Source organism: Anarhichas minor, unplaced genomic scaffold, assembly GCF_050575085.1.
Source record: "Anarhichas minor isolate MPS153535 unplaced genomic scaffold, ASM5057508v1 ptg000027l, whole genome shotgun sequence".
NCBI lineage: Eukaryota > Metazoa > Chordata > Actinopteri > Perciformes > Anarhichadidae > Anarhichas > Anarhichas minor.
The window spans coordinates 17710954-17725000 of NW_027466473.1; the positions used below are offsets into that span (position 1 = coordinate 17710954).

At 38.2% G+C, this 14047-nt stretch overlaps 2 protein-coding genes and 1 long non-coding RNA gene across 6 annotated transcripts in view; 1 reads left to right on the top strand and 2 right to left on the bottom strand.

The window, feature by feature from the left end:
• Positions 1-333: 333 nt before the first annotated feature.
• Positions 334-12787, bottom strand: slc37a2 (solute carrier family 37 member 2). 2 transcript variants are annotated; one of them, XM_076101235.1, is made up of 18 exons: positions 12273-12787; positions 10077-10158; positions 9609-9699; positions 9346-9424; positions 9122-9257; positions 6714-6790; positions 5992-6158; positions 5564-5601; positions 5255-5389; positions 4453-4543; positions 4278-4340; positions 3284-3369; positions 2773-2821; positions 2271-2344; positions 1692-1770; positions 1112-1209; positions 892-956; positions 334-594 (listed from the first exon to the last, which is right to left on the bottom strand). In XM_076101235.1, exons 1-18 carry the CDS (start codon positions 12329-12331, stop codon positions 579-581), a joined length of 1485 nt encoding a protein of 494 aa, XP_075957350.1. In that variant the 5' UTR covers positions 12332-12787; the 3' UTR covers positions 334-578. The 2 variants fall into 2 exon arrangements, with proteins under 2 accessions (XP_075957350.1, XP_075957352.1); XM_076101237.1 differs by lacking the exon at positions 12273-12787 and having other exon boundaries at positions 9342-9424.
• Positions 12172-14047, top strand: part of LOC142959781 (uncharacterized) — a 4436-nt gene continuing 2560 nt past the window's right edge. Inside the window, exons 1-2 of one of the 2 annotated variants that reach the window (XR_012956248.1) lie at positions 12172-12401; positions 13565-13646. This is a non-coding gene — a long non-coding RNA (uncharacterized LOC142959781). The remainder of the gene's footprint in view (positions 12402-13564; positions 13647-14047) is intronic. The other variant, XR_012956249.1, reaches the window with a different exon arrangement.
• Positions 13819-14047, bottom strand: part of ccdc15 (coiled-coil domain containing 15) — an 8204-nt gene continuing 7975 nt past the window's right edge. Inside the window, exon 9 of one of the 2 annotated variants that reach the window (XM_076101238.1) lies at positions 13819-14047. This exon is cut by the window's right edge and continues 493 nt beyond it. The gene's annotated coding sequence lies outside the window, so the exon portion shown is untranslated. The other variant, XM_076101239.1, reaches the window with a different exon arrangement.

Sequence of the window (14047 nt, forward strand, 5' to 3'; positions counted from 1 at the left end):
AGGAGCTGAGAATCGAACCGTCAACCCTGTGATGAGCCGACACCCGTCCCATTTTAAGCACAGCATTATGCTAGATATTCCTAATTTTGCATAACAGTGCTGCTGACTTTTTAAACATTTTTTTCAGACCTGCAATATTTTACATGAGAAGAATCTCCTCAACAAAATTGGATCTTGTTTCCCAGAATGTTGAACTGAACTATTTCAAAGATGGATCACAATTCAACACTCGTTAATTATTAAATACCATACAAAATGTAAAATCTGGCAGCAGCAGGTACTACCAAACTGTATTGTAAGTAACTAAGGAGACGTAAATTAAGAAAATGCACACAGTATGTACACGTTTAATGATAAAAGAATATTAAAACAAGTTAGAATGAGTAGATCAGTCATAAAAAAAAGTGATGTCTCCATAAAAACATATTTCTCTCTGTTTTACAATAAGAAGAAGGCTTCGATCATCAGTTGTATTGCCTTGAATCCTCCACTGGTTTCCATTCAGATCAGTTCAGGTCAGTTTCAGCATCGTCTCCCTCTTTTCTCTGTTTGGTTCCCAGTTTGATTGTGTGAGTATTTCAGATCTCTTTGTACCTGGAATAAAAAGATTGGAAAATTACTATTCGACATTTAAAATGCAATCAAATACAATAACCCTATGAATGTAACTTTGTAAAACAAAATGCTACAAATAAATACATACATACAAATGTACTGAATTGTTATTTAAAAAAACAATGGTATCCTGTACCAAATCGACCAGTTCTCACCAATTCCCAAATCCAGCTAGTTGAGTTAGTGTCGGACTAATATCCAATATCAGTATCGGTGTCGGTGCATCTCTGTCTAATATACGATTAATTGTGCAGCCCTACTGGTGGTTAAACTCACCCTCTGGCTCGGGGGATACGTCGACACCAACCATGAGCTTCTTTGTAAACGAGCCTGGACAAAAACTGAAGACAGACAAACAAACAGTGTGTCAGTCAGGGTGTCTGTTACTGGACTGGAATAAGCAGTAATGACAAAAAGATCTCAGATCATTTTAAGCCTAATATTGTAGTGTAAGAGATTAAAGAAGTCAGTCAATAGATAGAAAGGTGTTTCTGACCAGACAGGCTAAGAGGTCGGCAGTGATGAGCATGTAGAAGACGTTGTTCCAGCCGGTGGGAGAGATCACACCAGCTAACAGAGGACCCACCGCAGCTCCTATAGAGAACACACCAATATCACTGACAGTTTCTTTTAATATGGCACATGAAAAAGTTTCAACCTTTTGGACCTTTTTACCAGAAAACATTAAAAAGTGCTGAAATGTGCTGAAATGTTAAATGCAAAAAGAAGGGAGGAAGGTGGGAAAACAAAGATGATTGAATAATCTTTATATTTCATTCTTGTTAAAATTATCTTTTATACTTTATGTTCAGTTTCCTTTTCAATTGTACATTTCAATCTAAAGCTACTACAAGGAATTTTCATTTTGTGTTGATTTTGGTGATCCTTGTGGACAAAAGTGGTAGTGTTTCCGAACACCAAATTCCCTCTCGAGAACATTTCATTTTACTGCAGCAGAGGTCTGACTATGTACCCCGCTCAGTCCTGGTTCTCCCGTGCCTCCCTTCCCTCCAGCGGGCCCAGCAATACGGCCTGGGTCCCCAGCAGCTTTAAAAGAGCTCTCCATACATACATACCTATTGAACCAGTCCCGTCAATAATTGCCGTCACTGTTGACAACGCCCTGGAGTTTCCTCTCAGACTCTCATGTGTTCCCTGTTGCAACAAAGACACAGTGGTGAGAGATGTACTCAGATCTTTCACTTGAGTAAAAAAAAACAATGTACAAATACTCTGTTACAAGTAAAACTCCTGGATTATTATTGATGCAATATTGTGCTCACCACCTTAATGTTGCAGCTGTAGTAGGTGGAGCTCATATTAATTACTCAATGTACTGCAAAGTAATTAAAGCTGCCAGATAAATGTAGCGGAGCAAACAGTACAATAGTGAAGTAGAAGTATATGGTAGCATAAAATGGACATACAAGTACCTAGTAGTTCGGGACTTGAGTAACTGTACTTACATTCCAACAGTGAAAAGAGATAATGTAAGTAGAGAAAACATGGTTTAAATGTTTAATCTATGTCCACTACATGTCGTCAGGATCCTCAAACTGTGTTTATTTCATAACAGACGTGCCTTAGCCGGATGATTTGTTGACAGACGACGGGGGCATAAAACAGGGGGTTTCCCATGATGCTTCAGGTCTTACCAGGTCAGCAGATACAGCAGTAGTGATGAGGGCGTATGGTCCGTTCACCAGGCCTCCACATAATAGCAGCATACCTACATATGGTAAAATGCAAAAAACAAACAGTTATGAAAGAGTAACTACACTGTATATAAATAGAAAGACTTTCATAGTCATTTCTGATGACTGACGACTTTTGTATATTTAAACAGGACTACTCTGCACTCAGTTCAGATTCACATCAGACAGGTGTGGTGAAGGTGAATGAATGAAATGAAATGACTGTCAAGTTAATGTAAAGGAGAGGATGATCCAACTTCGACTGCTGCGAACATCACAAGCACAGCAACCAAAGACTCTGAGGCTAATTCACATAAGGATTTTGCACCTGCAACGGGTGAAATGCACCCTTAACTGTACTGCCAACGCACATTTGCATGATACATTTCTTCCTAAAAATCCAACACGGTTTTGGTTTTCAACTTTGGCTCATTCTAGCGAGAAAAAAACAAATGTGTCTTACCGACTGTAGTACCGATGCTCCTTTGTCCAATATAATTATAGAGGTAAAGCTGGAACATGAACAAAACAAAACAACGTTCATATATCAGTCTACTGCTTGTATGTCCTTTTTTCTTCCTTTATCAGCTATATCCACACACACACTAGCATTACATTACATTACATTAGACTACCATTGAAGAGTTTGGAATCGGCTGTTATACTGGTGTTGTTCTTCTTTCCTTCAATAATAACTATTTTAACAGAAATGAAAATAGTATCATTCAGACACCAAATGTATTATTTACACTTGAAATAGTTTTAGCACAAAAAGAAGGAGAATTCGATTATTGAAACTTCCATTTAGTCCATGGCCTCTCAGTGTTGCATTCAAACATATAGAGTAGCCCGCTCAGATATCTGACTGGACACAATCAAGCTTTTGTGGCCGGAGAACACAAACTTTTGAACTGTAGCGTATAACTGCGAACGTGCCGTCATGAAAATAATTAGATTTATTAGATGACACTCACCATTGGGGCAGCAGTGAGCAACATGACGCAGCAAGTTGTCGCTTGCCCACCTGTGTAGTCAGACACGAGGCCCGCCATGATGCCTCCTGTTGACACACAGCGCATTCAAGTAAAAAGTAAAATAAAGTTCTAATAAACGGTTAAGCCAAAATACAGACACTCAGACCCTGACGGACAAATGCACTGGCTTCAAAATTGTAGTATTTACTATTTTCCACCAGATGAAGCCATTTTCTCATATTTTCCCTATGGTGCAAATCCATGTTATCTTCCTGGTGTCCACTAGGGGCATTGCTGCTGTATCATGGAGCACTGCAATGTTTGATGCAATACATCAAAATCAATGTTGTTGCTCATCATTGACGTATCCCAGAGCAACTGTATTAAAAGGATGCACACGGGTTAAATACAAAGGAATCTACGCCATTGATATTATACTTTAGTGTTATACCTAATTTATATTTTACTTTAAAAAAAACATCTGAATTCATGTGGTTCCAATTTCATTTTAAAAAGTAATTCACAGAGAAAATTAAAGTGTGCAATATCCTAAAAACTATATTCAAGGTGCTCAAACTGCCAACAAAATAAAAACATGGTTGCTGAAAAATCCAAACATCTAAATAAAATTTAAAAAATGTGCACTTCAACATTTGAGTTATTAAGGATGAGCAATCAAGTCTGGATTGAATGAATCTGTCCGGAGGGGGATTGAAACCAAGCAAATTCAGATAGACGGCATTGTAAACTATTTCAATGATTTAATTTCACAATGATATATATTTAAATCTTTCAGTTGTGATTAAAGTTATTAAGTTTATTAAGGCCTTTATTTGCTTCCCGAGAAGACCAAAAGTACAGTGCCAAGATGTATTTCCATCATATATTTTGTATTTGACGTATATCTTTCTATTTCTTTTGTCATAAACATGTTGGAAAAAGAAATCCTGTCAGATCAAATCATACGACCGATCAGTCGAGGCTTAACGCTTACCCACGATTCCTCCTACATCAAACAATGTCGACATGTCTCCTGCCTCTTTTGCGTCAAAGTGTGCTGAAAATTTAAAAAAATTAATCAACTTTAATTTATGCGGATAAAACTACAAAGTATGAAGTCTGATATTCTCCTCATTGGAAAATAATAAAGTATGTGTGTAAGTACTGACCAACGTTGGAGATGTACAGAGGAAGCCAGTACAGGAAAGTGTAGCTGACCAGCTTGGCGAACAGCAGGCAGAGAGAGAACTCCACCACTCCCTGAGTGAGACATTAAAACATCATCATCTTAAAATGCCTTAATTGTTGCAGTGCTATAATTCACAATCAACTGCCTCCCCTCCTACTCTGTCTCGTCTCTTTCACTAGGGGTGTATCCTTGGGGTGTCGTTATATCCATTCAATGATTAACGATCCATTATCATCGATGCAAACTGAAAACATCAATACACATCATCTTTAAGATACGCCTTAATTTTGAAAGTTCCAATGGCACGTCTGTGTCACCAACTTTCTTTTTTTTAAGTTGCTTTATGTGAGTTGATATAAATGTAACTGATTGGGTTAAATTGGAATATGATGTTGTTTCTAATCAAAATTGTACCACGGCAGACTGTGAGCAGATATTGTATCGTTGTACAAAGACTCAATATAATATCATATCGGGATGAAACTTGTGATTTACACCTCCACCTTTTACACAGAGTCCGCAATACTGCCGTAAAGAAGATCTGCTGTTGATTTTTTTCACTGGACGAAACAACGGCTGCATAACTGTTTGACTGAAAGCTCAAAATAAAGTGAAACACTGTAAGAATCCAAGTGAGCAAACTTCCTTTCTATCAGTTTGGACTCATTGAAGCTTCCAGCGCCTGAGCAAATATTAAGCCAATTGGAGCTGTGGTCATCCTGCGATACAAATAAAGACATGAAAAGACATTTGGATGGTTAAAAAGAGTTGTCTCCGCTCACAGGTATACGGAGAGCGCCACTGAAGCTGATGGCCTTTGTGTGCTCCACAACAACCTCCGCAGGATCAGCGGTGATGGAACCGTAGGCAATGTCATTATTCGTGACAGACTCCGTCTCGTCGCCCTCCTTTTCACTCTGAAAACACAAAGAATATGCATGAGTTCAAGCAGTCTTGTTATAGGATTGGTAGAGAGAGCACTCGAAGCAAAATACTTTTGAGTTTGTGTTGCATTTCTGGTGTTATGCAACTAAGTTTATTATTTGTATGAAAATGAATTAGGTAGATGGAAGTTTGTTGCTTTTACTCACATAGTGCTGAGGAGAAGTGCAGTTGACGTGTTCAGGTTCTGAATAAGAGAGAGAAAAATATGCAAACATAAAAGCAACGTTTAGGTTTGACAAGAGATGTAATCTTAAGACAACAAGATACAACATGTAAATATGACAAATTCTCACACCTAAGTCCGTACAGAGGGATGAAATTAATAACCAATCTTTTAAATCTCTATTGTAAATATTTTGCCACACAGAGCTAGAGTTCACTCAGCTTTGAACAAGGTAATTGTACTGTAGCTCGGTTAAACACCCCACCTTTAAAGTTACAGCAGCCAAAAACATTTGCTTTACAAACAAGTCAAACAGGATCCTGCACCTGCAGATTTGTCTACACCTACCATGAGGGTTTTTGTCTCTGTGAAAGAGTTTAGTGAGGGTTTCACTGTTGAACAGAAACTTACTCTCAACCAGGAAGAAGAAGCACAGGATCCCAGTGCAGGTGATAATGAGTCCGGGGACGATGAAGGACATTCCCCACTCCGAGGACACGAAGACTCCCGCGATGAGGGAGCCCAAGATGTTTCCCACTGAGGTGTGGGAGTTCCACACACCCATGATGAACCCACGCCTGATGATCAAAACACAAGAGCAATTCCTCAATTGGTCGTATGTCCTGTTAAAGTAGTAGTTTGACATTCTAGGAAAGACCCTTATTCACTCTCTTTCTGATAGTGTGATTAAGATCATTATAATGTTTGTGTGTTGAGTACGGAGCTGGAGTCAGGACATCGTTAGCTGAGCTGAGCGTGAACACTAGAACCAGGGGGCAACAGCTAGCTTCTCCTAGAACCACAAATTTTACATTTCTGTTTGTGTGCGGATTAAACAAACAAAGACACAATGTGTTAACCACAAAGCTTTAGAGGTGCTGGAAGATGTATTTGTGAACTTCGGACAGAGTCAGGCAAGCTGTTTCCCCACGCTGTCAGTCTTCATGCTAAGCTAAACTAAGCTAACCGCGCCCAGACTAACGATATTCTTATCATCCTCTAGAGAGGCGGATTTCAGAAAAACAAATCATGACAAATGTGCACGTGTGAGTCAGCCAGCAACAAAAGAATAAGCATCTAATGCTGCATAGTCAGCAGGACTGCACGCCCGGTGCTCATCGCACAGTACTCACTTCCCCTTTCCAAACCAGTTGCCGACACAAGCCACCACTGCAGGCCAACCGGTGGTCTGCATGAGCCCGTTCATGACCTGCAGAATGAAGCAGAGGGAGAAACCAGCCCGTGTTAGCTTACTGCATCAAAGTCTCTTAAAGCTTGTGCAACCCTACAAACTTTATTCAAAGGAGGAGAATAAGAGGAGACAAGTGAGCCTTGAGTCTTAACATTCCCACACCAAACCAACAAAAGCCACACTGCTGCAGTTATATAATGCAGCTGTGAGTCATGTGATAGATGTGAGGAAAGCCTGACTAAGCCACCATGAGATCGCTACATGTCTTTAAAGAGAGGAGATGATAAATAATGTCTGCACTGACCCACAGAGCTCACAGTGATCACACCTGTGATGGGGTAAAAGGGTTGTTAATCGACACAATAAAGCCGTGATTTCTTGACTGCTTCATGAAGGTGTTGCAGTCTTTGTAAACTCAGACTCAGATATTGCATTTTGATTTCTCTTAAGTCAAAGAGAACCTTTTTTTTCTTACAAACTCATGAATCAAATGAGTTTAAGTTTGACGTGTTATTATTTATAGAATGAGCTAAATTTATAATTTTAGTTTACGAAACGCTGTTGAATTCACTTGTGGAATTTGACTCCAGGGAATGGTCACGTGAATGTCTGAGGCTCATCTGACACTTCAGAGCTACAAAACAGTATTTGCATTCACGCGCTAACTAGAAACTTCATAATAATATGGCACATGCAGAGATCAGTCAGTGCGGTTTCAACAGCATTTTCAAAGAAAAAAGGAAGAAAAAACAGTGACAATTACAGGTGGATGAGCCGCCGTCTGAAAAGTTATATTTTTGGGAAACACACTCACTTGCAATTACACTTATGTTGAAATTCAATAAAACCACTGTAGGGGCGAAACCATTGGTTGATTAATTGATAAGTCGAACAACAGAAAATGAATCTTCTAAAACAAATAAATTAAATGCGTAATTTATCAAGAATAAACATCAAACCTTCTCTGGCTTCAGCTTCTCAAATATGAGGATTTTCTGCTTTTCATCTTTGCAAATGGAATATCTTTGGGTTTTGGAATGTTGATAAGACAAAAGCTATTTGCAGACAGCACCCTGAGCTCTGGAGAGTTATGGCAGCCATTATTTTTACTTTTTTTTGACATTTTAGAGACTAAACGAAGAGAAACAGGAAAATAATAACTTCTGCAATTGCAGCATTATTACTGTACACAGGAAGGGAAAGTAGCTTGTGTCCTAAAACTGGTTTCTTCACATGTTCCTGAGGTAAACCAACTCTCACATGACTAAAAACCTGCACGGTGATGTGGGTGGTTATTACTGGACGAAGTGTCTTCTAAAAAAGACTGAAGTGAAACAAAACTCTTGTGACTGTGCCTTAACTTGTACTGAGTGTGCATCCACGCTGAGACCAACATTCATTTCCTAGAGTCAAGGGAGATCAATGAAGCCTGCCGTGTGTGTGTTGGTATGGGTGTCCGTTTGTTGGTGAGTCAGCAATAAACAGCTCATCTGATCTCTGTGCTTCCCTCTTTCTCCCCTAATGTCAGCTGGTTTTATGCAGTAGTTCTGCCTGCCAAAATGGATGAGAGGTTGTTTAGATATTCAAAGATTCCTAATTCTGTACATGTACCACAACGGAAGTAAGAAAAAAATGCAAATAACAGGCAGATCTTTTGGTACACAAACTAACATTGTTAAGGGAATAGTTTAAACATTTCAGAAAGAGAAATAAGATCTGGACACAAACAGAAACGTAAAAATGTCCATTTTGAAATGGTTTGAAGGTTGAGTTATGGTCTGTAACTATTTTTTGGCGAACAACAGCTCATATCCAGCTATAGCGTGGGTTGACAGATATGGTCAGCGAGCACAGCTCTTGGTCTCTGCAAAGGCATGATAGTACAAAAACTGGCAACCTCACTGTGATGACAAGACTCCATCAAGTCACTGGGCCCAGATGTTGTTCACCAAGAAATTGTTCTACGTAACTTCCACAAAGTGTCATAGTTACATCTGTTTGTGTACGGCTTAAACAAACAGGATGCACTGCTTGTAGTCTTTATGCTAAGCTGAGCTAACTGTGCTCCCTGATGTACAGATCTACAAAGAAATGCAAAAATGTGCATCTTAATCTATAACTTTTTTATCATATATGTGAATCGTTTAAATGGTCCAAATTTTACAGATTGGGCTTTGAAGCTTTTTTTAAAGCGAATTTCAAGGAAATTTGGAAGTTAGATTTAGCGATCTGTTGTGTGCATATTCTGTCCTGATGGTGGCATTAGAGGAAAGGTCAGGGGGTTATCTGTGTTTAAAACTGCTCAGGGAACAAAAGAAAATGTACGACTGTGTGATGTTGTGTCTTTACCTGGATGGCGGCATAGTACCCTAATGAGTGGATTTTCAGGTAGAAGCCGAGGCCAAACAGACATGTGAACAATCCGCTCATCACCATCCCAAAACTCAGGTAGTACCGCAGAGGCAGGCGCTCTCCAAATATCCCACTGTTAACACAAGAAATGATTATGACGCAACAGAGCACAAAAACACACACAAATATAATAATGTCTATATGCAACAGCACATACCAACCTGAAAAACATGCCGATGGCATAGGCAACCAGGAAGGAGTTATCCAAGACCCCAAACAGTGTCTGATAGTTGTCCTGGTCTAGAGGGACGACACAAATGAAGCTATTAGCTTTCTCCATGTAATTATTTAGAATTATGGATGTTTCAGTTGGAGTTAGTACACATAGTACACGCTCAAAGGAGTTTCTACAATTTCCCAGTGCTAGTCTGCATTATCTACTCATAAGTGAAGTGTCAAAGTTAATAACAAATAAAGGACTTACCAAAGGGCGCCCAGTCACACCAAGTAGCATTGTTGGTTATGTTGAGGTCTGCAGGCCGATTGACTGAGGAACAGTTTCTGTGCAGCTCACTCTGAATTGAGACAGAAACACATAATAGGAAGCAGGTGAAACGACCCACATAAAACTCTCATATAAAGCGATAGATAAGTATAGATATTGGTATTATCATACAGGGGATGCAGGAACTTGTAAATGCAGACATTTGAGTAAAACATGTTTCTATATTTAATCTTTAAATTGTATGAATCATTTGATTTAATCTGTATCATTGAATCGATGATTTAATCTGTATCATTAAAGGGCCATAGTGCTGCTTCATGTTCTTAGATGATTTACTAAAAAGCATAAAAAAGAGCGTCTCACAGGCAGCTTTTGACCCATGACCCAGACTTGTCATGTTCCTGCAAAAACCCTGCAGATAAGAAGGAAATGAATTGTTCCAGCTACCTTAACAATGCTGATAGGTTTCCGAGAAAGATGGTAGGCCGTGTAGAAGAGGAAGGTGAGGAAGAGAGTATAACCACGATACCTGCAAAAAACAAGATGACATAATAAAGCAAAGTCTTTCTGATGAGACAAAAATAATTGATGGAAAAGTTATAACTAATTATAATGCTGCACATTGTGAAACAAAATGAGAAATAACGCAAACGTGGAGATCTTGTTGACTTGATGTTGCTTGTTGATCTTTTATAAAATGACATGAACTCTTGCTGTCATAAAACAAGAGCCTTTACAGAAATACAAAATACTGTGAGAGCACAAAAAATAAGAAATATTTACATGTCCAAAACATTCCACTGACGTAATAAAGCAAACTGCTGCCAGCATGTCATGGATCAACTGTCTTCATCTGGGTGATATCAGAGAGTTAACAACTACACACATTTATTGGTAGAAGTCAAATATTAATAAAATGAATATTAGTCAAATGTTTATCCCTCAATTACACAGCTGATATTCGGCAGCATAAGGTGGCACATGTGTGTGATAACATCTGTCTAGTGCTTATAAACTATGATAAAATATTAGAAACATCAAGTTTTGACATATCTGCTGTCAGTATATAATATATAAATATGATAAGCTTTCAAAATACAATGCACTGGTAAAGATTAAACCTTTGGTCCCTATCTAATACAGATTTATGTTTCATATATCTGTAAATGTTTCATATATGTTTTTTCCTCTATACACGATTAATCATCTCATGACCCCTCAGGTTTATCTTGGGACCCTTTTGGAGGGGCCCGGCCCCTAGGTTGGGGATGCAGCTACAAAGATAAAATGTTACATAAAGATTAATGAATCAGTATTATCTTAATAATGTCCATTAATGTATCAGCCACAGGGGCCAGTTTACGTTTAATACTTCAATTATTACTACAGAAAATACATTGAGCCGACACAATAAGTCTGTACGTTTACATAAGTGTATTAAAATGTACTTTGTTTTTTACTGGAGTATTTTTACATTGTTGTATTGCTACTGCTAGCATTATAAACTTCACAAAAACATGACTTATTGCAGGGCTGTTGCATTTGTATGCATTCGATTGTAGACGAGTACCTTACTGACGGGTAGATCAGTGTTTATGGAACATCCAAGTGTAATGACTGCTCAATGTCTGCCTTCTTTGGCTTTTATTATGTTTTTCTTATCACATACAATAGAAAGATGGCATGGCATTGTGAGTTTCAATTAACACAGAATATTCATTACTCACAACAAACAGCTGGCAATACTACACTTGAACACTTGATGGTTCAGATTCTTAAATACGTGGATTTGATGCTTTTTCCTGTGTAATAATATAGTAAATTAAAAACTATTTGATTTTTGAACTGTTGAAAAAAAAGAAATTTGAATACATCCCTTTGGGCTTTGGGAAAATATGAAGTTTGAGGAAATGATCGTCTAATTTATTGATAAGAAAAGTAATTCTTTGCAGATCTGCTCAGATTATCTCATAGTTATGGCACTGTTTTATTATTCGGACTTAGCCATAGTAGTATAGTAAGTCATAGTTACAACACACAAAGTAATTATCTTACGTTTATCATTTCTCATAACTTTATGTATTTTTCCTGGTGTGGATGTTTTTGTTTTCTTTTACTAAACTGCTGGATCATTGTGTTCTTGATTGCTGTAAAACCTGCAAAAAGGCAACAAATGATCCCCGCATTGAGAAGTGATATAAGACACTGAGAGGTTATGAAAATAAAGTGTCCCATGTCGTTTTCTAAATTCCTGAAATATAAGGATTCGTCGACGACCGCATCGATTTGTTAAAAGGTCAAATATGTGTCAATGAGAGAGGAAGCTCAGAAATGCCTGCAGTTTGGAGGTACTTGACACCCAAACGTGTCTGGTGGACATATGAACGAAAACGAGCAGTAATAACGCGTTTGTAACCTGTAGTAGGATATATAATTGTAAGTATTTATATAGTAAACACTTGGTTTACATGAACCCATTACAAATTCACAGAATGTGTGTTTATCTACGCGGCTACGCCAATCATTTACAGCAAAGGGGAGATAACAAACACAACATAAAGAGCAACAGTAGTAACGAAGATGCCATTAACTGGCTGTGCGTGGGGTGCGGAGAACAAAAGGAATGAAATAATGGAAACTTACCAACTATCTCGAGAAAAGGACGTGACAAATCGTATTCCGGGAGCCAGGGGCGACTTCATTGTTCGTTGAAAACTTGTGTCACACTTTGAACACCCAAAACACACTCAGATTCGGGGCATGTCCTCGGCAGTAAGTTACTGGTATCAAGACAATTAAAAAAGGCACAGCTGGAATGTTTGGAGCCAACTCACCGGGTGTTTATTACCGGGTTAGAGACTCACTTGTTTAGTACTGCCTAACGTTATCCACAGATTTATAAAGTAGACGCCAGGTGCTAACTACAACAACAAAGCAGCAATAGTGCAGCTTCTTGGTGGGATAACGAGTGCGTAAACATCCCGCACTTCTCCATACTGTGCCGGCTGGGAGGTTTATATTACGCGTATATTAGAGCCAGCCTACCTCCACGTTTGAGTTCAGAAAAAAAGGCGTCCGTTGTGATAAATATAATATTATTATCAGCCTATAAATGTGTAAGACTTTCCAGACGGAGACTCCCGGTGGCCACGTGATCCCCCCCCCCCCCCCCCCCCCCCTTCACTGACGTCACAGGAAACAGCTGAGTGTGAGGAGGGAGCCCCTAGTGGTTCACAATGTGAGGGTTATTATGACCTTTAAAAGGGACCCCTTTTAAAGGTCATAATAATAATTATAACAACAATTTAAAACAATAATAACAATAACAAAAACTAAATATGGTACATTTCCAAAACAAGGGTTACAATGTGCTTTATAGGGCAAGAAAACAACAAACATGCATAATCGTGCTTGCACGTTTTGATCATAAAACAACAAAAACGTACATAACACTGATGTTAGTTAGTATATTTTGATGCCAACCGTTTGTTCTTTTACTATAACAAACATTTTGAATGAAGGAATTTCACTATGGTGGTGTTATATTCTGACTAAAGTAAAATATTTGAGTACTTCTTCCACCGTTGGAAAAACATGTCTTCTGCTGCAGAAAAATGTTAGTTCCCTGTCAGTATTTTACTATTATATATGACGTTTCTGGATTAATATTACTGCTGCATAAATATGCATGTTGCATTTTACAGCTGTAGATATTTAAGGTTGTGCTTATTTTAACTCCTTTATAGACTGTTGGTAGTTTAATCTACAGCAATGCTTCAAGTTCTATAAAATCCTCGTATTACACACTGGTTCTTATTAAGAATAAATACTAAGTGACATTAAATTAAAAAAGATTGAAAAATTAAATTTTTTAGGCGCAGCTCTGAAGAACGTTGACGTGGCCTACATTTATTATGTCATCTTGTTTTTTGCAGGCATCGTGGTTATATTCTTTTCCTCACCTTCCTCTTCTACACGGCCTACCATCTTTCACGGAAACCTATCGGCATTGTTAAGGTAGCTGGGACAATTCAATTCCTTCTTATCTACAGGGGTTTTCCAGGAATGTGACAAGTCTGGGTCATGGGTCAAAAGCTTTCTGTCTGAGGCTCCTTTAAATGAGTTTGGAAATCAAGTTGGCTTCAACTGAATTCCTTCCTCATTAAAGAACAAAAAAGGATTAGAAAGGAGATAAGTGAATAGTTGAAAACATCAGAATTTTTTATTCACAAAGTTAGACAAAAATCTTTATCTTTACAATTAAAGATTTTCTGTCTCTGTCTCATTCATCTTTTAAGAGAGGATTGTTTTCACCTAGTTCACTTGTTGCATTCAGTTCTTTATTGTTAAAAATGTGTACATGTGTGAATGCTTTACACACAAACGGTGAATGTTCTGGACACATATACATCTCTTGT